Genomic DNA, 26,856 nt, shown 5'->3' on the forward strand with positions numbered 1-26,856 from the left:
AACTGAAGACTGATTTGATGCCACCAGCAGAAATATTATTGATACTTGAACAGTGAGTCATTCAAATACTTCGGCTGTCTCATTATCAGTGTTGGGGTATATCTATTAAACTCTAAAAACCTGAAAGTCATTTATAAACTCACTGCTCAAAATAATATCTGGAATTGCTAAATTTTACCTGGAATTATAGAAGAATAGTTAGTTATTCTATTATCTTTTTGTATTCTCTATATTATAATTGATCAGAAACCAATTTTTGGATACCTGTGTCTTTCTTCTTCCAACAGTATGCAGTATTTTATAAGCTATAATCCTTCAAAATAGTTTTATTTAATATTTAAACAGTCTTGGTTCCATGGCAATGAATTAGATGCTATAAACCTTGTTTATTACACACATGCTTAGTGACCCATAGGCAAGTCACTTTTTGAAGAGCTAAATCAAGTTTGTTGGTTTATTTGTTTTTGCCATTAGCTAGGTTAATCATTCAGTTGGGACAGGTGTATCACTAGCTATGTGTAAAAATCTCAAGGAATATGGACAATGTAGTTCAACACTACTTTTTGTTAAATCATACATTATAGAATCTTTCAATGTATTATCTATAAATCATAATAAAAGAACACTTTCAAGAAATACCCTTGTTTTTTATAGACTGGCAGCACATATCTAGCACTAGATAGCAAGATAATCTAATGGAAGTACTCAAATGCTATACCATACTTTTTAGAGCAGAAATTGGTAGTACAGTTTTTTAAAAATACCAACACCATTATTTTATATAAAAGGGCTTAACATGAACAGATTTGAATGCAACTTGTTTCTATAATTTAAAGCTATAATTTACAGGGAATATGAGTTGGGTTACAGTGTAGAAATAATAGTTCTTAGGAACCACTGAAAGCAGTTGATCAAGGAATATGGCTAATCAGGAAGAGGACTCTGGTCTAAAAAATAAGTTAATAGAAATCTTTGGTATTCTTATTTCCTTACCCTTACTAGGTTCTGTAAACAGCTAAGGTCTGTATGATTCTAATATTCTATCCTGGCACATTCTGGTATTTACTGAGAGATGTGAAAACAAAGGATTAAAAATCTTGCAAACTGTCCTAATGAAGTCACCTAATTTCTATAGCTCCATTTTCCCCACTATTTGCAGTATAAAAGATGACAGATCAGTTTCTATGAAACTTTATGAAAATGAAATAATATAACACAATATAACCTGAGCTCTAATTTTTCTTGTCACCAATATACTAACTATAGGATTTAACATGTTAGAATGAGATTAATTCATGTAAGTAATTGCTGTGTGCATTAAAACCGTGATAATTTAATTTCATGTCTCAAAAGTATAAAGAAATAAGTAAAAATCTATGTGGGATCTAATATTGAACAACAGAGAAGAACCAAGTGGCATTCTAGACATGAAGAGGACTAGAAGAAATTCTGTAACTTTATGTTTTTGTAGTGGCGAGGAGAGAAAACACACAGATATGTACCCTAGATTAAAAACATGATTTTAAAACCAGACAGACAAATACAATTTTTCAATGATCAATAGTTTTTCAAATGAAATTCCTGTAATACAAATGTAAACTGTCCTAATGAATGAAGGGAAGGAGATGCAGCTGAAGTCAAGATAGTCACAAGAAAGTTCCTTACCAAAAGCTTTAGCTTAAGGAGGATTTCTACAAAAGATGGAATAAGAGGCCACTAGGAATTAAGAAGTAGAAAATAATACCAATTGCTTGTAAGAAGAGTTCCAGGAAGGCAAATATTCAGCTGATACTTGTGAAAAAGCTAAATATAGATGAAAAAAATTTAATGACAAAAGAAAGTGGAAACATATGGCTTCAATATTTTAGGCTTTTTTACTGTAAGTAGAAAAGTCTTCACACTAGGAAGCTAAAAATAAATACTTCTTAATATAAGGAACTACTAAGATTCACTTTGTGGTCTCTTTGAAGTAGTAGAATAGTCTTAGGAATTGATGAATTTTTTGGAAATTAGCTTAGGGTGACTGTCAGAATGTCCTGAGTCTTATTGCTTAAAGCAACTTCTCTTATTAAAAAAAAAGCCAGCATGGATTCTACAGAAAACACAATGATGAACCTGATATAGGTACATAGAGAAGTTTTAGAATTGGTTATGATTGGGAGAAGTTTTATTTTTAAATTTCAACTGAAGGATCAACATGAATTCAATACAAATTAAGCATTTTAAACTATTTTTTTTTCCTGGACAGTATCTCTAGGTTGGGAGACAAGAGGAAAGCCACTGGCAGTGTGACTTGCATATGATGAACTTTTGAGCTATATCCTTATGAATAATATCCTTATGTAACATCAATTGAATGACAGTACTATTAGGTGAATCCAGAGGAGAACTTTGAATGACTGGATAAAATTTCAGATTGAATGCTGTAAAGCTCTGTCATTGCTTCTTTTTTTCTTCAAAATGTTTTAAAAAATGTCCTTTCCTTAATCAATAAAGCAGTGAAAACAGAAAGGAGGCTTAGAACATTGTAGGGTTATTCAACAATAGGAGGGATGATTAACATCATAGATGATAAAACAGACTCCAAACTTTCTTAGCTGAATTAAATAGTGCTGGGTGAAATCTGAGAAGTTAAACTTTAACAGAAATAAATATAAATAGTTGCATTTAGGTTAAGACATAAAGTAAATAAATGTGGGATGCTATTTATGACTTGGTAACATTAAAGCATTATAGGAACCAACAGTGGTTAGGTTAAACTAATGATATAATTATGTAAACAAAAGTATGGTGTCCAGATCACTGTAATAGTTCCAACACACTTGGCATAAGTGCACTAAAAGGAAATAAGATGTATAGATGAGGGTAACCAGGGCAGTGAGTTATCTAGAACTCATGTCATAGGTATAAAGTTATGGTGATCATATGCATCCAGATCAGAAATCAGACAACACAAATTATGTTTGATAACATAATTCCATTATATAGTTCTAGACCTGTACACTGTGTAGGAACTATGGTGAGAGCAAAGGTGAGGTCTTTTTATACTGAAGAGAACCATAAAACCTTAGAGTTAGATGAAGCTGTCAAGTTCAACTTTCCTGCTGGCTCAGGAAACCCTGACTGGTAGCTGGTTTCAGCCCCTTCTTAAACACTGAGTAACAAGAAGTCCACTAAACTGACAAGGTCATTTATTCCATTCATGGGCAAATGCAATCATTGGAATGTTTTCCCTCATTTCAATCTAAAATCAGCATCCTTCTGTCTATTACATCCTCTGAAACTTCAAAGACTATCCTATCCCTCCTCTACATGTCAGCCTTTCAAATACTTGTCTGTATTTTTTCTAATTTGAAATGTCAAGATGCATAAGTCAAAATTTATAAGAAGTCAGCTTTTGTACCCAATGCAAGGAAGAACTTTTTAACTGGAGCTATACAACATGGAATGATCTGTCTTTGTGGGCAGTAAGGTCTGAGTCCCTAAAATATTCAAGCAGAGTCTCAGTAACAATTTTTCAAATATGTAAAAGGTATTTCTATATTAGGTGAGAGGGTGAATATTTAAAACTCTAAGTTCAATGGTGAGATGGCTAATTATTATGCACCATTACATACCGCATAGCACATATTACATGCCTAGTCAAATAAAAAATAATTTATCTATTAAATGGATTCTTTATGTTAATATAAATAATCAAAAATGGCTTTTATAGTATTTACTACTATAAACCACTCAAGTAATATACAAAAAGAAAAAGAAGAAAAGGTGTTATACATTCAAAGAAGCATTCAAAGTTAAGATAACTTCTTGATTAGTTATTCAATAAGACTATTTGGCATTGGTACAGAATTGGAATGGTAAACATCTTTCCTATCTTTAGAGCTGAGGCACAATCCTTCTAATTAGATTAATAAAAGATCGTGACACTTATGACCTAAGATGCTAAATTAAAAAATGGCTGCCCAGCAACTACATAGAGTGTGAGAAGACAATAGAGTACCCAGTGAGAGGTGGGGCTTATTACTGTCAGGATTGGCAGAAGGTTTTTATTAAAGCCACACTGATTCCAAGCTGTTCCCCTTCCCTGTTCTTTTTAGGGAATGCATGAGAAACCTTGTGTGTTTGTATTATTAAAGAACAAGGAGAAAACAGCTGAGATGGTTGGAGAAAAAGGTAGAAAGTTTAAGTTTAGTCACGGTTAAAGTTATGAGCTATTTTCTCTCACCGAGAATTTTAAAGGGAATGATTGCTTTAAAATATACATCTCATAAGTTACAAAGTAGACTTTGAATTAGTCCAACAACAATAACAATTTAAGGAAAAAATTATAGCTAAAGGAACCAATAAAATAATGGATAAAAAATTTGGAGGTCTTAAATTAATAGATCTTAGGCATTAAGACAATATAGTCTGTGAATGATTTATCAGAAGAGAAAGAGCATAATATCAGATTCAAAATCATAGAAGACTAGGGATTATAAATGTGAAAAAGCCCTAATGCACTGTTGGTTGGATTGCAGACTAGTGCAGCCACTATGGAAAACAGTATGGAATTTCCTCAGAAAACTAAAAATGGAACTGCCTTTTGACCCAGCAATCCCACTGCTGGGATTATATCCTAAGAGCCCTGAAACACCAATCCAAAAGAACCTATGCACCCCAAAGTTCATAGCAGCACAATTTACAATAGCCAAGTGCTGGAAGCAACCGAAGTACCCATCAGTAAATGAGTGGATCCAAAAACTGTGGTACATTTACACAATGGAATTCTATGCCGCAGAAAGAAAGAAGGAGCTCCTACCCTTTTGCAACAAACAGCATGGATGCAACTGGAGAGCATTATGCTAAGTGAAATAAGCCAGGCAATGCAAGACAAATACCATATGATCTCATCTTTAACTGGAACCTAATCAACAAAACAAACAAGCAAGCAAAATATAACCAGAGACGGTGAAGTTAAGAACAAATGGACAGTAACTAGAGGGGAGATGGGAGGGGATGATGGGGGGAAAAGGGTGAAGGGTTTTCAGGAACAACTATAAAGGACACATAGACAAAACTAAGGCCGAGTGGAATCAGGGGAGGGAGGGAGGGATGGTGGGGGTGGGGGGAAAAGGCAGAAAACTGTACTTGAACAACAATAAAATTCAAAAGTAATAAAAATAAAAATAAATACATGTGAAAAAGTGTAAAACTCTTTAAAATGTTAAGGTTAAAACTTCCCTAAAGCAGACATTCAAAATACAGTATAATTTTCTGTATTTGACATTTTGCTAGTATTAATAGTTTTTCAGATAATTAAATTCAACATTAGTTGTACTATAAATTTAGGAACATCTCAATCATCAAGAAATATTAATCTATGGTCAGTATATTAAGTCAATATAATATCATGGCCAATATTATATTGAACATAGATTAATATCTCTTGATGATTGAGATGATGCTTCCTAATTTTCTAGAAATCAATTAAGATTATTACACATCTGATTTGTGCTAATCAGTACAGCTGAGTAAAGAGAATGCATTTTCCCCAACCATTATTTTCAAGAAATGAGCCAAATCAGAAATAGCTCTAAAAGTGATCTCATCTGATTCTAATAAGTTTTGTAAGTTTTGCAGAAGTCATAGTGCCCTAAAATAAACATAATTTCTTCTGTCATCTTTCAAGGAATCATTTTTATAATATTATAAATTAGTTACTAGAGAAAATTATTGGTACAAGGTAGCAAAGATGCTGTATACTTTGAATTATTTGGCTTTTCATATTATCAGACAGAAAGATTTTTAGTATTTCTCAAAGAAAATTTATAAATTTTTATTGTAAGTGGACTTACAAAAGAGGTAGATACTCTTAACATGTAGTATAAATAAATAATATCTATTGAATAAATAAATACAAGTGAATGAATACATGCTTAGAACTAACTGGATTATATATTGATACAGCAAATCAAAAGTACAATATGGAGGTTTAGTTTACATTTTACTAGTTTAAATGTAGACATTGAAATGTTAGGGAATCCTTGACTAAGAATGTTAAAGAATTTATAGCTCTGAAATAAACTGGTAAGTTTAATAACTGTCAGCCTTATTTTGAAGTATTCTACAATTTCTGTGAAGTAACTCAGGAAGTTTATTTTATTGGCATACTTTCTGTTGTAATAGGGACAAATACATATAAAATTGTCATATTGCATTCCTGAGACAAGAATCTTCTAGAAGTTCTCAAGTATGAGGTTTAAATATTAAAATACTTTTATGGCCAACTGTCACTTTGGCACTTAAAATACATAGTAATGGACATTTTTTTCTTATTGGATGACATATTATTGAGAGTATTTTTACATTAAAGGAAAAATTTCAGCTTATAATACCTTAAGCTATTAAAACCAAATAATAGGGTTAAGATCTGCCTATGGCTAAACATAGGAAAGTCTGGGGGGCCAGGAGAATGGAACTTGTGAGAACACTGCAAAAAATAAGTAAGGGAGATGGTTTAGTAGAAGGTTTAGTGTTTTCTAATTTGAAGTAAAAGCACAGGTAAACTCTGACCACCAGATGGAGCAGTTCTGAAGTTGACCCCTGAATTCCACATTCTTGCTTTTCAAAGCTAATCTTGTGGTTTTTTAGCTGTCTGGCTCTGGCTTAGCTGTTTTCATCATAGAGCTTTGAAATAAGCTGACATTATTGATATACCGCCATAAAGAAGGCTGGCCAAAAGCCATATGGCACCAAGGCATGAAGCAGGGGGGCAAGGAGCTTCTGATGTGCATGGATGTGTGTGGAGGGTATAAGTGCACATGTATATCCTTGGTCATTTCTTTTCCCATTTCTCCTTCCACCATTTTTGAAAGGATCAACAGGTCTCTGTTGCATTTTCTATGGTAACATATTGTGGGATTAGGTTGGGTTCTGAATGATGTGTAAGTTATCTCACAAGAATGTTGCTTATATTATAAACTAAGGTCACATAAAAACACTGCAGAGGAAAAAAAGTTAGCTGAAAACCAACTAAACCATATCATGCCTCTCTACTTCACATTGAGTTATAGGAAAAAGATATATGAGGAAAACAAATTCATACAATTATTGTATTTTAAAACCTTAATTTTAAACAGAAGTTACTTCTCCAGAGTTAGAAGAGAAGGTTGCTTTTAATGTTCATCATTTTTTATGTCTGTCTGTCTGTATGTATTGGTTTAGCAATAAGCAAGTTAACACTTTTCAATTAAACAACAAAAGAAAAACATATAGGAAAATTAAAAAACTTCCAATGTATGTTTTATGGTATAATCTTACTATGTTTTAAGCTAGCATCTTCTGGTAATTGGTAACCATAGAAAGTGGATTTAAAATGTAGAGGGAAAAAAGGAGACATTTGTGACTTCAACTTTCTCTGGCAAGGGTGACCAAGGTAAAAGGAGACAGAACATAAGACAGGTCCCCATAAAATAAGCTAGAAAGTGCTCCACTGAGAAATTGACAATATGCTGTTAATGATCTGAAGAAAATTGGTTTGCTTTTTTGATGTGTGAAAACAGTAACAAGTAATAATGTAGCTGAATCCAATCATCTTTCTTGGTAAAACAAATTGTAAATCATAACTTGCCTTTTTATACTGGTGAAGTTTTTGTCATTCTTTTATGTGAGCTTTAGTTCTTATCTGGCCACGTGTGCCATGCAACTTTGTAGCATATAGAATTCATTCTTTTGCCTTTAAATGTAGCTTCATTACTTATTAACACTTCTGAGATTATTTTCCTGGCTGATACAGGGCTATTGGTTATTCAGTGAAGTACAGGTTGGAATTTCAACATGTTTTACATATGAATCAGGGTGAACTAGGTGATGGGTGACTTCCAGTGCAGCTAGCCTTCCTTCTATAGGCTGCAGATTTTTGTAGGAAAAACGACTGCCAAGGGGTGCTAGAAGACATGGTTTCTAATAATGAACTAGTTATCTCACATGTCATATTCTTGTGGACTTCATATTTCCAATGGCGGTGAAACAGGAAGGAAGAGAAGGGTTTCAACAATAGAGAAGGTGACTATAAATGAATAATAATACAAAGCACAGCAATTCTAGTTAATAGCATCCCAGCTTTCTGGTGCCCAGCATAAAGAGGGTATGCTGAGCACATGTAGTCCTCTCCTTTCCCTCACCAAACACCCTAAGTGAGAAATTTTACAATATTTTGATTACTGTGTTATGTCACACAATTCATAAAACAATAACTTTAGCTTTAACTACTATATAATTAATAAAATGGAAAATAATTTGTGGCAAGATGGTTAGCTACTATTTATTCATTCATTCAGTCACTCATTCACCCACTCATTCATTCATCCAATAATGCCTGCCCTATGATGGACCATATACTATCTTAGGCACTGGGTGTACAAGATGGGAATAAAATCTCTGCTTTTAAGAAACTTATATTTTGGTGGGTAGAGATGAAAAGCATATCAGTAGAAAATATTTGATATTATACTCATAGTGATCAGGCTGTGAAGACTATAAAACAGAGTAGCATACCACAGGATGAATGATGGTGGTGGTGGAGAGACATCTCAGTCAGACTGGGTTGTCAGGGTAGGACTCTGAGGGGAAAATATTTGAACTGATATTTGAATGGCAAGACCTAGAAATACATATTTAATTAAATATATATGATAAGGCTAGTGCTATTTGGAATATGTTTCTTTTGAGTTCCTAAATGTCCAATGTCAAAAAAAAGGAGTAGTAAGTGATAAGAATATGAAATAAGGTATATTTTAATTTTAGCTCCTGGAACATAGCTAATATATTATGTTGAAACATAAAAACTTGCTGATATGTCATCATTTTGACCTACAAAAACAGCTGAAATTGAACAAAGTTAGGTCATATAGTCAGGTAAATGTTATTTAGTGAGGTTTGCCAGGACCAATTCACTATTCAAGTATAATTGCTCTCTTTGCCTAAATTTAAGTCTGCATAAAACCTACACAAGTCACATAATTATAAAACAGCTTTTGGATAGACTTACAGATATGGAAGCTAAGTGTCTTTTGGCATTACCTCATTTAATCCTCATCCAACCTCATCAATACTGATACCACGTGATTTAACAATGAAGACATTGAGGTCCAGAGGTGTTAAACAACTTGATCAGTCATACTGCTTGCAAGTGGTAGAGCGACAAAGCAAGGATTTTAACTAAGGAACCCTCCACAGATTGTATTCTAAGTTCTGATCATTTAGTGTTTGTAGGAAAACATGTTCATTCATTTCAAAAATCAACAGTAATTATATCTAACTAGCTACATGTTCAGTTACGTAATATTTATCCCCATTTAGATATCTAGCATTTTGTTAGTGCCAAGGCTTAAATGGTAGGACGTGATCTGGGGTATGTGTTTGCACATATATTTTTTCAAAGAGTGAAACACTGTTTGAACAAATCATTTGAGGATGTAATCTACATAACAAAAGAGAGGCTCATGTAGATAAACAGTCTGGTACATTTCTTTTCTTATGATCTCAGAAACAAATCAAGGTTAGCCTAAACTATTCATAATCATTCCATTTCCCTTGTAATTTAGCCATGGGCATGTGGTGCAACCTTGGTCAATGGAATCTAAGTGCTGGAAGGATCTAGGAAATTTTTCTTGATATTACAAAAAAGACTAAAGATAGAGCCTGCCTTTGACTTTTTGGATGATATCTTATAAGAAGTGATGCTTGGAGCTCTTGTCATTACAGAAAAGTTAACTGAGATTCCTGACACTCCAGAGCCATTCAGTTCACTCCAGAACAACCTCACCTGTGAATTTTCTATAAACTAAGATAACTTTTCCTCATTATTTAAGCCAAAAAATGAGGGAGGTGTGATTAAAAATCCAACCTATAATCAATATCAGAATTATGGCTAGACTCTATATTTAACCTTTAGTGTTTTATGTCTAACAGTCTTTCTTCAAAATCAGAAAATAAGGTATTAATAGAATATTTGTTTACTACTTCATAGATTTTCTGTGTTCTTTATTTATATGTATTTGTTACAGAACCAGCCAAGAATAATGCCCTTAAACTTAATAAAAGTGGCATACTTAAGGTTCTCTGTTATTCTTTCTTGAACTTTAATGGATGTCTTTTTATTTACAATCCTTATATATCTTTTCCACCTATTACCTTTAGAACCAAACTATAATTTAAGATATTATTGGTGATTATACTGCTCTAAATTCTTTGTGTTTGTGCATAATTTATCTTGACAATAAATTAAGACCATAAAAAGTACTTTAAAATTATTCTTTATTTTCAACTTGCTCCTTTTTTTCCTTTAACACAATTTCATACTTTAGAAATATCTCCCCCTTGCCCACACACTTCCTACCTGAATGTTCTTAAAAACAAAATTCATGGCTTTTAGAAACTCTTCAGGAAATTACTCTAGGACTCTTTTAAAATGATTGAAGAAGATTAGTCTTTTTCTGTCCTGAATTGGTAGTCATTATCCATATTTCACCGCCAGACACCTAGAAACATATCATATATCACCGCCAACACAAGGGAAAATTGAAAACAGACTACATTGTTAGAATCTTAAAGAATTTGAACATGTTCATCTTCATTTATAAATATTCAATAAATCTATCACAGAATTCATGTATTATTTGAGACACACACACAACATATCACATTATCTCCTTTTCCTACACTCTAATAACCGCTAGACGGTCAAAGATTCACACATCGCCACTATACACCACATAACACAGAGAGTCATTATGAAAGGTCGCATTCAGCATTGACACCATGAGAACATGAGATAACCCTACTGAGTTACAGAAAAATAGAGAAACTGGCAGAAGACAGGCTGAAAGCATTCTCCTCTATAAACATACGAAGAAAATGGGAGCAGATCAGTTGATGATATTTGAACCTGACAAACACTTCCTCATAGCGCGATACAGCGTCGGTCAGTCACATGATTTATTCATTAATCATGCATATTGAGTGCGCATGTATGATGATTTTGATAAATGATATTCGCCATGATATTGTCTAGTCACTTGCAAAGCGATTACACTTAAACCGGTTAGCTGACATATCAGAATCTGAATGAACGAAGTTGTCATAACCTGAGTCGTGACAGCGGTATACTCCTTCCACATCCAGCAAGAATTAATAGCTGAGAAGACAGCCCGGTCGGCTAATGCCAGCCATGGAGTGCATATAGATGCAAACAGGACATATGGCGTTGATTTAGCCCATGAAAATGATAACCTCCAGAATCACATACATTGCGAACGTCTATTTAGACATCTAAGCACCAGATTGAACTGACAATCACACATCTGTAATGCACCACATTCAGCAATAAAGTTCATCCACGATAAAATATATTTGACGCTCTGTTCTAAAGAGAAGGCTAACGCTATTCAGTATCATTGAACATGACAGGTATTTTACGATTATATACAACACTTTGTCATATTCATTTGAACTACAATACCACAAGAGCAGACACATTAACAGAGTCGAAATATACCGCATGAACTACAAGCACAGTTCAGAACAGACATATATCTTACAGACTTGCACACAGGCTGACTGTATTTATGTTTTCTTCCATTTTTCATTCCCTTCACCTAACTCCATTTGTATCCCACAACAACAGAGCTGAATAAACTTCACACCCACAAAGACAAAAAGGCCTGATTTATAAAAGAATCATCAAAGATATATTGCACATAGTAGGTCAACACAGAATGCTTCATGTTCACAACCTGTCATATCTGTGATTCTAACAAGCACTGTTGCCTGCTAGCCTGTGCAGTACATACTGAGTGCTCCGTATTGGAAGGTGTGCCATACGTATGAGGCTGATGGAATGGCCACAGCTTATTCCTCTGGAATGAGTTTTACTCTGTTGTTAAAACACCAAGCAGCTTGGTTTGAATAAGCAGCCTGGAATATTTACTCCTACTGGTCAGCCCAGGGCAGTGATGAACATGACACCCCTTAAGTAGACCTTAGAGATTCTTTTGAAAACACTGATTTTAGAGCTGATGTTTCCCAAATGAAGCATTCATGAAATTGTACACTTCTAAAAATTTCAAATAGTAATGCAAAAAAGCATCATTAGGGAGGCAGATATACATTCCATTAAATAAGAAGCACCTTCTATGCAAGCATGAAAAGCACTGCTCTGGTGAGAACAGTTTGAAGGACACTGAGACATCAAGTGGCAAGATTTATGGAAAAATACCCAGACAGAAATGGGGCCCTGAAAGATAGCACAAGGCCACCTTTAGTGAAGCAGGGCTGACTGAAATAGCATGGACTGCCCCACAATATTGAACCATAAAGTTCAAATGTGTAATATCAAATTTATGGACAGACTTTCTGGGGCTGTTCTGCCTCATCACAATTATTCCACAAAGAGAGAGCCCACTGAAAAAAGATGAAAAGTAGTACTGAATAACTTCTCACTTAACCTATTTGGGAGCCTGAGGGAAGAAAAAGCCACTGACTTACGAGGGTGTCTATATGATTAAAAGAAGTCAAATCAACAAAACAGCAAAAGAAAAAGAGACACTAGGAGAAACAAAACTGAAAGCCATACACCTAAAGATGCTCTATGGGCTACTGGAGCCTGATGGAACGGTGACCACAGGGCCTGGGGTTTCCTTTCAGGGTCTAGTGTAGCACACACTTTCTGCTTTGTAGAACTGAACAAACCTGACATAGTTATAGTAGTTGTGTAGTACTTGGATGACAGTTGAAATGAAGTTTTTAACTCATCTTTAGATAAATTTTACAAAACAACTTAATACTTTAGATAATTATATTAAAAATATATTATCATGTTTGCCAGAACTCCTACAGAGGCCTAACATAGCTCCCAGATATTTTTTCCACAAGACTCTTTCATAATCTCTAATAAATGTGAATGTTGACAGGGCTTGGCAGGTAGTAGATGGTAATTGTCTTTCCTGCACCAATGGTATACCTTTACAATGCTCCTCATGGAGATTATGGCTAAAATATAATTTATATAGAAACTGGTTTAACCTATGAATTTCATCATAAGCAACACATATTTTGATGATATGTCATAATTTAATTCCCATTAAATAATGCAATGAAGATCCATACCATTAAAGGAAGTTCACTATATTTTCTTGTTAATAATTGCCAAAGGACCCTCATTTGAAATGAGCCAAACTTAACATTGACAGGAGGCTCTTGGCCTGCTGGTAACCTGTGAGCTTTGAGTTGTTTTCAGTTGTAATGAAATACTTCCACAAATATACCCTGTAATCAAAGTCTCATATACTCACAAAATGGGCTGAAGGGTCCAGCCTATTTGCATCCTTTAAAAAGACTGGTATAATGCCCTAGCAGGGCCAAACCAGGAACTGTGTTTCCAACAACATTGGCTCAGGTCATCTGCACTAACTGACCTAGACCTCGTTTTGAATAAAGAGATGTAAACAGTTTTATCCTATTTCTTTTATACATTATTTTTGTATTTAACATTCAACATTTATAGGCAGACCTAGATTTTCTTTTTAAATAAAATAACTGAATTATAACTGGTTCCTTAAACTAGCCTGGGTTTCTGAACTGGTGTATCACATTAGTTATAAAGAGCTGCTTGTCATGGCATGGTGGATAAAGAACTTGATAACTAGTAAACATATTCTTAATTCCAACAAGCTAGAGGGTTACTTAATTGACTTGTCTTTCTTAAGATTTGATTCCCATAAATTAAATTTTGTAATCCATACACATACTAGAAAAGTAAATGGATGGTTTCTAGACATAAATTTGGGTATTTGAAGTTGGTAGAAATATTATGTGAATTTTCTTCTTGGAAAAACTCTGGGAATTTTAAGTTGTGTATGTGTCCGTGTGTGTGTATTCACTTACTTTTCAACCAAGGTTCTGCTAACACCCTCCTTGAAAGCATATATAGTTTCTTAACCCAAACCCGGGAGGCAATAATTGTTGACCAAAGGGATGATGTATGCAAGTGAGAAGAAAGTGGCTAAGAGGAGGGAGAAAAAGAAATAAATAGCATTAACCTCAAAAGGCTAATGGGTAATTGGAGAAAAAAGTTATTTGCTCTAGCTATGGGTATCCTGGGATAGAGGTTTCATTACTCATCTTTTTCCCCAAGTTACTTAAGTTCTGAAAGTAGGATGCCAAGGGACAGCTAACTTCCTATGCAGCAAGACCATTATTTTAAGGGAAAAAAAGGGAAACAAAATTCTACATTTTTAAAATAAGTTTGGAAAGGTTAGGACTCTGTGTATACAGGCTAAGAATCTCCATCGATATACTTACTTTTGTCTCCTATGTTTTCCCCTGCTGCCTCCCCTTCCTCCTCCTCCTCCTCCTCCTCCTCTTCCTCCACCTCTGTGGGCTGTACGTCATCCTGCGGGTCACAGGCACTAACCGGCGCATTCAGACAGCAGTGGTTGAACCCGCTATCTCGAGGCAGAGTAAAACTTCGAGGCTTGCCCCCATTTCCATTTAACACTTGCATCCTGTCGCTCTCGGCTAATGGATAAGGCCCATAGTGATCCTGTAGGTGGCATTTCTGAGTCGGAAGGGTGGACTGCCGCCTGTGCTCTGGGGATATGGCCGCGGGGTCAGAGAAGACAGAATCCTCCAGGGGCAGAGTCTGAAGATAGTGTAATCCTGAGCTTGTCAGGGGCGTCTCAATTAAATCCTGCCAGGAGCGGCGCTGGCTGGCTGTCTTGCGAATGGGGGACACCGCACTGCTCCCAGTCACTTCCTGACGAAACTCCTCATGAGAAGACTGAGACTGAGAGGTCTCTGTGGAGGACAGCCGGCTGTGTTTTGCTTCCACGTAAGGACTGGCACAACTCATCTGTGGAAAGGAGCCTCTGATGAGTCTCTACAGAAATAAAGGGCCACTTCTATCACCAAGAAACTTTTAATTTCCACCAGGTAACATTTGCTAGTTGAGAGTTAAAGACTAGTCAAGTTTTAAAATATCTTAAAGTTAGGCCCCAGCTGACATTTTATGAGACTGAGATGTAGATGTATTGAAATGCAGTTATACCAGGTTCTCTTGGAAAATCTCACATATTAATACAGATGTTTACAACAACGAAACACAAGAAAATGTGAGCACTTATGTAAGAACTATCCAGGAACTAAACAAATAATTGTAGGTGTTTAAATCTGTACTTATTTGAAATCCTGAAGTTGCCAAATTTTTGTTTCCAGAGTTTATGGAGCTTGAGGATGATAGTAAGGAGAGAAAGAGGCTTTGGGATGTGAAAACAAAATGTCTGTGATCAGACAGAACCCTCCCTGTTCTTCACAGGCAAATGTCTGCTCCTATGGGTGCCAAGGAAAAGCTTCATGGCCTTGTGAATTCTGTGGCATTTTTAGAGACTTAAAAACGATGATACCCTCATGGGGATTAGCATTTGCTTTAAGTACAGGCACTTCAGAGTTTATAAACACAAAAGAAATATGGAATATATTTATCCCTGAATTTTAAATCTTGGAAATATATGTTACAGTGAAAAGCACAACCAAGCAAAGGGACTACTGGCATGAAGTGAATGCTGTAGAACACTTGCAGGCATTGCTACTGGGTCAGCCTTACTCTTGCACTGGGGGCTAACAGACCAGAGCAAGCCCAGACTAGAGAGCCAGCTCAGCCTCTCTATGGGCAGAAGCCAGATTTGTTAAATGTGATAATTGGAAATGGGGCTGAGGACAAGCCTGGCTGAAGGGAAAGTGCATGCTGCCCCTCAGGGTAAAGGAGAAATTATGTGGCATTTTCTGTGGGTGGTTTATCTTCTCACATGTTAATAACAACATGACTAGTTTCCTTCTTAAAATTCAAGTGTTGTTATGAATAAATGGCTGTTTGGTGAAGGTATACTTTTCCTTTCTTCCTCTTTTATAAATATTTTAAAGGAATTATTCAGAACCTGATGTTTTAGGGAAGATATGATATAAACTGTATCTTGTCACTGACTTCATTATTTCATTTCTACAGCTTGTCCTTGCATTCTGTTGCACTCGATGAACTTCAGCATTTATAAAAGAAATGTGCATATAGATAGGGACAGTTCTGCAATTTTTCCATTTTTCTCTCGTCCTCCTTAGGTAACAGACAGTGTCTTGAAACATTTTATTAAAAATGTGACTTTCCTTTTAGTTATTAGCCCAAAGTACCCACTCATTTATTTCAGACATATTTATTAAACACTTAATAAGTAAATGCCACTGCTGAGCTAGGCCAAGAAATGTGTAGATGAATAGACTGTTCTGAAAAAGTTCACAATCCAGACCAGCAAGTTGTGTGCAGGCTCAAGTAATCTGATTTAATTTGTTTGCATTGGGCCTGAACATCAACATTTTTAAAACGTTCCAGAGGTGATTCTTATCCACAGCCAAGCCTGAGAAAGCCAAGGCCTAGAATTATCAACATCTTGCATAGCACCTTTCTTATTAAAAATCCCCTGAAATAATATGGAGGTGGAATTAGGTTTGCTGTTGTCACCTAAATCCAGCTTTCATTCTCTATGTGAAAGACTCAGTCCCAAGACAGGCAGAGTTGTCTTTCATGGCACCATGACCATGCAATGTATTGTCTAAAGTGGAACACTACTCAGACACTCTCACTAATTTCGTTGGGAAATGGGCATAAAGTGAGATAGTCTCAAGCAAATCAGAAGAGTTGTTTACCCTATTAAAAGATCAAAGTATAGTTTATATAAAGAGTAATTTACCTAAGTTTAAGAGGTCTGGAGTACCATATAAACATGTACATTAAACCAGATCCTTAACTGTCTCAAAAAGCTACATGACAAAACATGGGCAATACAGATATAATCTTCATTTTTTATGAGTTGATTCTAAAGGATATAGGAATGAACTTTATTAGTGTGAAATAGATAAGGTCAATTTATATAGCTTTTTCTATGAAAACATTTTTTGTTGTTCTTTTCACAAAAGCTACTGTGATACAAACAGTATGTTTTGTATGTTTGCTTAATAAACCCCATCAGATATTTATTATGCATGGAATCTGTGGTTACTATTTCCCTTGATTAAATATTGTTTGCATACTTCATATTTTCTGCTTATGGCTTTTAGTCTCCCTATTTTCTTTCTCTCCAAGAAACTGAGGGCTGACATGCAATTCAGCACATATCTTTTTTTAACAAGCAAAGTGAGGTTGTAGGTCAAGGAATCTGATGCTGTGTTAAGTACAGTCCTGCTCACAACTTACAGAGGGAGGCCGTGGGTATGTATCATAGGGTGGTGGAGGGCTGTCCTGTTTGGGTGTAGATGGAGTATCTGCTTCTTCCTTGTCACTCTCACTCCAGTAATCTGAAAATTCACACACATGCACACATCAACATTCTGTTAATGTTTCTAGACATATTTTCAAGAACATACAATATCAGCTAACAAAAGGAGATTTACATTCCACTCCTACACCCTGCTTCCCAGTACCCACTATCCCAGGCCCACCAACTTTATTTTCAGCTAGGTCTTGAGGATGATGGAAGTGTACAAATATCCAATTCCAACCTCTTTTTAAAGCAAGAAATTATATATGACCACAATTTTAAAGAGTTATGAAAAAGTCACTGCATAAGCCAAAGAAAGTTTAGGGTGTTTAAGGTTCCAGACCAAATTATTCTGCAGCTTCAATTAATGAATAATGTCACATGATGCCGCTTCAAGGTGTATCATTTTATCCTAAAGAAAAATAATGAATATATTGCTGTAGATGCCTACAGATATAAACACTTCCAAAAATAATGTCCTCAATTCTCTTTTTTGGCTTCAATTCTCTAGTTATCTAACAATCACTGTTTCCAGAGTCATGCTGGCATAAATCTCTGTAACACCATACTCCCACCTCTACTTTGAAACACACGGCAAATCTGAATTTTGCCAACTGCAAAAGGGCAAGTCTGCTGATGTGGGCTGCAAGATACAAACTTCTAAAACTACCTAAAAGGGTAGAAAATGTAAGCTGCTAGACAAACTGACTTGGCTGATCAGGCAAGAAGGAAGAAGAAAAACTCTGAGAGATACATAAGATGAGTAAATAAAAGACAGTAAAAAGGCCAATACTCAGAATCTGTTCCACTAATAATACTTCAACTACCCTGGTACTGCTGGGTTAATTCTTTATGTCATTTACATGGAAAAACCCAGAAGTATTATCCATATGAATTTCAGATTATAAAAGAAGAGAAAAGGTATTAAAACAAAAGTTTCCTTATTATTATGAAAATCTAAATCAGAAAAGAACCATCAGAAAGCTTGACTAATATTCAGATTTTGGTGAAAAACCATGGCACATATTTTTTTCAGGACCCCCCCCCCTCCACACAGGAATTCCTATATTGTAGTATTTTTATGTATTTCCTTTGTGCTGCTAAACAATATTAATAAGTACTGCTAAAATATATTGGATTTTTAATTATATGCTGATTAGAAATTAGCAGAAGTAGGATTTGAACTAAGAACTTGTGTTGCTCTAAATCTCAGAGGGCTATGTCACTGGGACTCTTTTGTATGACACAGGGGGAATGTTTAATGCCACATATATCCACAATCCTTTAAGCTCCCTCTTTCTGCTGCTCTGTAACTCTGGCTATTGTGAATAGAAATTGCTTAGCAATGGAGGCTATTATATTTAGGCCTAAAAATACAAGGACTCTGGAAATTCTATTTCTACTGTAATTGTTCCCTTTGAGTAAAAGATAAGCAAAGACTAGTTAGTATAAATTTGATGTCTGGTTTTTACATTGGATCAAGCCAGTGATGGCCAGTATATTAAGCCTTCTGCAAATGTAAACTGACATAGTTGCCCAGAGATGGACCCAGCAAACACTGGTGAGGAAGGCATGAGCGATATACTCAAACAGATGTAGGTTCAATTCTTGGCTGTGACACTTAACCATCTATATGCTTGTGATGGTTACTTAACCTCTCTAAGTCTGTTTTGTCATCTGTAAAAGGGGGTAACAATAACTGCCTTTCAGAGTTTGTATATGTGGAGATACTAAATAAGGTAACATATACCAAGGGACTTTGCCCTGGTCTGTGTGGCTCAGTGGGTTGGAGCATTGTCCCATAAACAGAAAGGTTGCTGGTTTAATTCCCAGTCAGGGAACATGCTTAGGTTGGGCTTCGGTGCTTGGTCAGGACGTGTACAAATGGCAACCAATCGATGTTCCTCACTCACATTGATGTTTCTCTCTCTCCCTTCCCCTCTCTCTAAAATCAATAAGTATGTCCTCAGGTGAAGGTTAAAAAAATAAATTAAAAAAGAGACTTTGCACCTTGAAATCAGTCAATAAATACTAGTTAGGAGCCCCAGTCCTCTTTGTAGGTAGCATGCCAAGACAGTCTGACCCAGCTCACATAGGATATAAATGCCTGGTGTTCAAACTTAGACATTAGTTTTTTCTTATAGCAATTTCTAGCCATGAAAAGTGAATTCTTGAGCCCTGGGGCCTGCATTCGGTACTTTTGTGGGAATTTGAAATACTATTGGGAAGTCACTGCTGGAGGTGAAGGGATTGAGCTTGCCAAGATCACTCTGCTTTTACCCTTCCTACTATTCCCAGAAACTGGTACCTCTGTTGAGCTTCTCTTTGACCTTTGCATTAATACCTTGTGGTCTCAAGGAGTCAGCACCTCTAGTGGTCCTTATTGGCACATGGAGAAGGAAATGATCATCGTTGTATCAAGGTCTCTATAGCTATCACTACAAGCAACATATTTGGGAGAGTCTTTTTCTACTTTTTCCCCTAAGCTAAATTAGAAACAATTTTAGCTCACTATCTGATGCAATTCCTGATCTATTAAAAAGAACCACCAATCTAAAGTTTTCTTGGGTTGCCTAAGAAAAGACTGAAATATCACTTCACTTTGCAGAATAATTTCATTGCTCATACTAAGCTGTGTGTCTTTGAGAGAGCAATGCTAGAGAACAGGCTCCACAGAAAATTTAGTCAGGCTTTTTTTTGGCTCATGTGGAAAATTACAAGCATATTGTCGCTCAGAAGCTGAAACCAGTCTGTTTTTCATTCTAAGAGCAAATTAATTTTTTTAGCTCTCTATTTAGAGAAAAATAAATGGATACTTTGAATGTCTCTTGCAGTGAATTCAATTTTATAAGTAACTAATCATGAATAAACAGTGCCATCAATGAAACAGGAAAATTTCCACTTCTCATTTTGATACAAAAAGATAATTTGAGAAGAATTGACTTTTTCATCTAGAACTATCAAATGAACACAATATACTTCATTCATTTTTATGTAATTAAAGCTCTAAGAAGACCTAATATGTGATTGAAAATAATGTAATGAACGTCTGACTTGAAGCTGGAAAAATATAGGAAAATGACTAGCAGATAATTAGCCAAATTGTTATCTTGGCATAATTTAATATAACCCTGTTTTCTTTAAGTACAATGATGAAAAATGAAAGAGAACCCCACATTCTTTATATTTCTGTAGTTAATGACAGTAATTCATTAAACTTTTACTTAAGTCAATGGAAGAGTCATTTCTAAGTTGCATTGAGCATTTAAATAGATACAGTGTTTGGCAATTATTCCTTTGCATCATTATGAAATATTCCCAATCCTCAAACAGGTATATTTTGAATGAACTTCAACTATGGTACTCAAAAGTGTCAAATAACTTTAAAGAAGTATGGATTAGACACACACATTCAGTAGTTTTCTGTATAGAATACTATGAGACCTACTCATGCAAAGGTAGGAGGTCTATGCTTCTGATCTATGTTAGAGTACCTGAGGAATGCACACTCTAGGTAGAAATCCTAATTATTTCAGATTCCAGTTGTACTGTATTACCAAGAGATATTTGAGTTGTAACTATTACTTTCTGGCTATGATTGTCTACCATACTCCAGTAGGCACTAAAATATTTACTCACACAAGAGACCAGAGCAGCAGGAATCCATGGAATGAATACTTTTTAGAGCCTGCATGTATAATACAACTTACCAGTTCTTTCATCCATAATGAAATTTGGTCATATATACCAAATACAAAGGAAAATCACTAAATCAAGAACATGCTCAGCTTCAAAGTAATGCCTAGTGATAAAATATAGAAGTTAAGCCTGGAACTCCAGCCTTCCATATTCACACAAATTGACTTTTTTAAAAGATTTATTTTCCCATCAGTACATTGACCATACTTCTAATTATTACATCTTAAAAAGATCAGAAATGAATCTGTATGTACCTTCAAAGACAGTTTTTTGCCTTTTAAAGACATTTGAAAAGAAAGGCTTGCATTTTTTTAGCACTCTCACCACAATTATAGGCCTATAAATTAAGTTGAAGCATGAAGGTGGGAAATAAACAGTTTTAAAAATTTGCTTGGATTTGTATTTTTATTGAATTTATTGGGATGACATTGCATAGGTTTCAGGTGTACAGTTCTACAATACATCCTCTGTAAGCTGTTTTGTGTATTCACCACCCCCAAGTGAAGTGTCCTTCCATCACCATTTATCCCCTCTTTACCCTCTTCTACTTCTCCCACTTGCCTTTCCCTCGGGTAATCACCACACTGTTCTCTGTGTGGAATATACTTTTAACAATGAAGTAAGTGGCTTATTAAGTGGCCTGACATTCATTGTCTGGCTGGGGTTTGCCTGTGCACACTGATTTAATTAAGATGGCTTCCACTTATTTGTGGAAGTATCCATGCTGGTTCCACCACAGGAATTTTGTTACTTCCTTGACTCCACATTTTTCTCATCCTGTGAGAACCTCAGATAATTGAGCAAACATAAAGCCTTTCCCCACTCTACATCTGGAAGGAATCTCTCCATTCTCATACCCATGAATGTTGATTTGTACCTCCTTACATTTCACTTTCCATATTTTACTAAGAGTATATTTTCCACTAAAATTTAGGAATGTAATTTCAGGTAGGACAGGTGCTTATTTTACCTTGATATAATTAGAGTGCTAGCTGAAGGCCTTACACAGAAATACTTATTATTGGATCAAATATCTTCTCTCCCTCTCCATTGCTGACTTTATGTGAGGCTCACTGATCACTTTTTCCAGCAAGTGTTTCTTCATTAATACCATCTCTCAAGCTTTAAAAAAATAATCAAGCTTTAAAAAAAATTTGTACCTACTTAGCAAATTTTTAAAATCAGTTTCACATTATACAAAAATTACTACTGATGTACTTTATGTTGCTCTTTAATTTTTCTTAAGCAATTTCAAGTGTGTATTTTTGAGATCCTCAACAAGATGATGAATTCCCACTGGCAGGAAACATGTTTTCCTATTTCTTTGAAATTTCCTGCTCTATCTCCTCACCCTGCACCTCTCTACCCACCTCCATTGCCTCACCCTGTGGCCAGGGCTTGGTAAATTATGGCCTGCAGGCCAATGAGGCACTCTGCATGTTTTTATAGGGCCTGTGAATCAAGAATGGTTATTACATTTTTAAATGGTTAAAAAAGGAAAAGAAGAATATATTTTTTAAAAACGATATGAAATCCAATCCTGGCATCCATAAATAAAGCTTGATTGGAGCTTAGCCATGCCCCTTTACGTGTTTAGAGTTGTTTTCCTGCTGCAACAACAGAGTGAAGTAGTTGCGACAGAACCCTTATGGCCTGCAAAGCCTAAAATATTTACTATTTGGCTCTTTACAGAAAGTTTGCTGACCCTGGCCCTAAAAATTTGCTGACAAATTACTTTTAGGATCTGGTTATCTCCTTTAGATCTCTCTAACCTTTAGTTTTTAGATGTCTTAAAAAGTTTTGGCTCGGGTTTATACTCTGAGAGGAAACAGAAGGATTTTAGGATCTCCATATTAACAGACACGCTATGCCCACTGGATACACAACTAGAGCTATGTTTGTATGTGCATCAATTTGTGAAATTCTTTCAACTTCAGGGTCTCAAAATTTTTCAAAAATCTATTCATGCTTCCAAGTGATGTACAGCAAATACTCTTTGGGAAATGTGATGCCACTTCAGAATGGTGACCACAGCTTTTGTTCAGATTTCAATTCTGCATCATGATATTGTTTTTCATAAATCTGAGGTCAATACCAAGGCAAGTTCCATAAACAATTACACAGTAATAGAATTGAAGAACAAAACTAAATAAGATAATTTATCGAAGAAGGGATCATTCATTTGAGCTCTTAGCATAAAAAGCCACTTAAATGTCTGTAAGACTACTAAACAGAAAAAAAAAACTCACCACCAAGGACCTAGAATTTGGTCAATATATAGAACTAATTAAAGACTTTCAAATTTTTGAGATTTTTTTACTCCCATAGGAAAAAGACTGAGGGAGTTGGCAACAAACAGAAGAAAACTTCACATTAGCTGTTCCAAAAATTTGAGAGTTTATTCCTTATCTGTTTAATTTATTAAACTTTACCTATAAAATACTATGGTTTGTATCCAGAGTACCCAGAAGACAAATAAGCATAAACTAACACATGAATTTTCTCTCAAGTGATAACAGTAAATCACTGTGTAGAATAACAACAAGAAAAAAAGAAGTATAACACAATTATTTAAAAAAGAAGTATTCTTCCCTGGCTGGTGTAGCTCAGTGGATTGAGCACTGGCCTGTGAACGAAAGGGTCTCCAGTTCAATTCCCACTCAGAGCACATGCCTGGGTTGCAGGCCAGGTATCCAGTAGGGGGAGTTCAATAGGCAACCACACATTGATGTTTTTCTCCCTTTCTCCCTCCCTTCCCCTCTCTAAAAATAAATAAATAAAATCTTTAAAAAAGTATTCTTTTACCTTGTTCTTGCTTAATCCTCTCTCTTTCTGCGTAACCTGCAGTCAGCATATTAATTCTGTTAAGCCATCTAAAAAAATTAAATATTAAAATCAGGCCAAATATTAAAGACCAAATATTAAAATCAGAAACATTGCAACTTACTTTCTTATACTTCTTAGAAATATTTATTTTAATATGCCTAAAATATATGGAATAATCCTACATAAAATATGTGTTCTTTGCTATTTTTGGCACATGGAGACTCCAATGAGCTAAAATTTGCTGTAGTACAAATTGCTCCCACACCAAAGAGTATCTATTTTAATAGAAAAGTCTTGGGCAAACCTGTTAACACCTGTAACATAAAGGGTTTTGAGATGACCAAAACCCTATTAAGTCTGTTATTCCAATGTAGAAGCATTCCAACTAGTTCTGTTGTTTTGTTTCTTCAGAACAAATGCTCCTTTAGAAATATTTAAATAATATCAGATACAATTTGTCCTGATAAGGGAAAAGGTTGTGGACCCTGCCTGTCAAAATAAGTTTTATTATGAAATACTAGTGTTGATGAAATTCTTTTAAGTTTAATGATCCACTTAGAAACACATCTTGAGAGTACTTAGGAAATTTGTCTGTAAATACAAGGGTATTAGGCTTTCCAAAGATAAAATGAGCATATACAAATTTAACCTCTGTTGAGATCCCAAAAATTTATCTCCATGAACAATAGTAACTTAAAAATAAATCTTAGTTCTTCCCTCTTTGAAAAGTGCTGCTTTCATCAATATTGGGGACTGCCTGAAGTAAACTCCTGTTTCAATCTCCATCTTTTGTACCACCAGGTATTTCCCTGTGCTCATTATTCCAACTGTTTATACTACATGACATTGACAAATCACAAAATCTTTAAACTGATCTGACAATTTCCCATTGCTCAGTATGACCTATGACCCATATACTTTTTAAAATCAGAAATTAAGGAATAACCCACTTTCCAAACTAGCTTGAGTAAGTTTGGAACCACTGGTATAGTTAACATCATTTAAGTGTGTAATAATGTGATTGAGATGCATTTTTTAAAGAAAAGGTTGTGTTTGAGAACTTTTTCTCCTAGAGCTTAGCTCCTCTGTTAAATGGAAGATGACATTCTTTGAAATGACTCATATGTTTCATCATTTATGCCAGCTGGTGTTAACTGTGCATCAATACTTAGAATATCTTGAAAAGGGAGGAGAGTTGTGTCTCTGATGGGCAAAAATCACATCCATGGAAATTTAAGCTTTAATTTTAAGACTAAGTCACTTAAAGCTCAACTTTATTTTGACAAAATTTATGATGTTATTATTGCCTTAAGTATGTTTGGGAGGTGAAGAAGGGACTGGAGCAAATGGAATAAAGTAAAGATTGATAAAATGAATTCAGTACCATGGTATATACACACACAGTTCAGAAAATTATAAACTATAAGTCAAAATGTGGACATCATGACAAATAACCTTTTTAAAATGACTTAATTGTTAGTAAAACGTCAAAATTAAAATCTAGTCAATATGTCATTTGTAGTAACAAAGGGCTTGAGTTTGTACTACAAGGCAAATCTTAGCACTCTAGAGAAAGATTGCTATGGTTCCTTTTGGGTGAAAATGATGATAACAGTACTACAGGACTATTTATTATTTAATTTTAATTCAGTATATCATATTCACTAATTTTTAAAATATCACTGAAATTTCATTTTATCAGACATCTAAAGTACAATGAGGTCTTTATGAAATGAATCAGGAAATGAAAGAAGTGGCTTCCTTAGTTTTCAATTCAACATTTATTAAGTATCTGCTATCTCTTGAATAATTAGTCATGTTTTGGGGGTACAAAATGAGTAAGACATAATTTGAGCCTTCAGTGAGCTACAGAATTGCTAAATTTCATAAGCCAATTGGAAAATTAAACTACTTTTATGAAGAAAAATTCTGTTCATACTAAACACTCTTTAGTCAAGTGTGTAGATAAACTCATGGCACTGCACATAGACATGATAAACTGAACAATACACAAATGTTGGTGCAATATTAAACTTGTCCTTAAGACCTCATCTAGGAGATGCTAACCTATACACTTGCTGCAGTTATGATTTGGCACTTACAGGCTCTTATCAACAGCGCGCACACACACACACACACACATATTAAATAAGTCAAGAAATGTTTATTCAGAGCCTATGTGTGCCAGGTACTGCTCTAGGTACTGGGGAAACAGGTAGCAAAATAAAGCATTTGCTTTCATGATGCTTATATCTTAAGAGGGAGATAAACAATAAGCAGGGATACACATAAACCTATGTTAAGTAGTAGCAAATGTATTAAAAAACAAGGTAAAAAAATAGAATGGTAAAGGTGCCAGGGATTGGGAGAGGCTGTTTTAAAATAAGGTGGTCAGGGGTACAGTGCTGAATATAGAATATTTTCAGACATTGATGGGGAGGTCTAAATTCAGTCAGTAACTTACCATATTACCAATTCATTAAAACAAGAAGATACAGGTAAGGGGATATTAGACCCCCACTGAGCAATCCAATGAGGTTGTCAATAACTGACAGAGATAATGTATTGAGAAAGAAAAAAGAATATGAACTATGGGAAAAATGTAGAAATAATAATCACCAAATAGAAGTTAATGAGCCCTCTCAAGTACAAGGACATATGTGCTGACATGATGAGAAATATATAGGCCAAATGAATTCAGTAAATAAGTCTCAGAATTGAGAAACATGATGATTTGTTTTATTTCCACAGATTTCACACAAAGTGGACATTTAAAAAAAATGTTTCAATACTCATTTCTGAGGAGGGAAGAGATGGATAGTGGTGGGGTGCTTAAAAGTGTTTTTGCAAATTATCTCACAATCAAATGTATGCTGACCAAAAAATAGAAGGTGAGATTTTAATATTCAATGAGCATATATATGAGGTCTGTCCAGAAAAAGTCCAGCCATTGTTAATATACCAAGAATGGTTTGTGTGAAAT

The 26,856-nt window shown here is 35.0% G+C and overlaps 1 protein-coding gene across 6 annotated transcripts in view; it reads right to left on the bottom strand.

The window, feature by feature from the left end:
- The window catches only part of CNKSR2 (connector enhancer of kinase suppressor of Ras 2), a 289,400-nt gene that overhangs the window by 28,443 nt on the left and 234,101 nt on the right, over positions 1-26,856 (bottom strand). For all 6 annotated transcript variants that reach the window (XR_006787678.1, XM_045855937.1, XM_045855936.1 and 3 more), the window contains 3 exons: positions 23,853-23,920; positions 17,285-17,385; positions 14,347-14,896 (listed from right to left, as the gene is read on the bottom strand). Coding sequence is in view for 5 of the 6 variants with exons in the window: in XM_045855937.1 (XP_045711893.1) it covers positions 14,347-14,896; positions 17,285-17,385; positions 23,853-23,920 (719 nt within the window). In the remaining variant the exon portion in view is untranslated. The remainder of the gene's footprint in view (positions 1-14,346; positions 14,897-17,284; positions 17,386-23,852; positions 23,921-26,856) is intronic.

The sequence above is a fragment of the Phyllostomus hastatus genome, unplaced genomic scaffold, assembly GCF_019186645.2.
Source record: "Phyllostomus hastatus isolate PE091 unplaced genomic scaffold, TTU_PhHast_1.1 phas_scaffold_12, whole genome shotgun sequence".
Taxonomy (NCBI): Eukaryota; Metazoa; Chordata; class Mammalia; order Chiroptera; family Phyllostomidae; genus Phyllostomus; species Phyllostomus hastatus.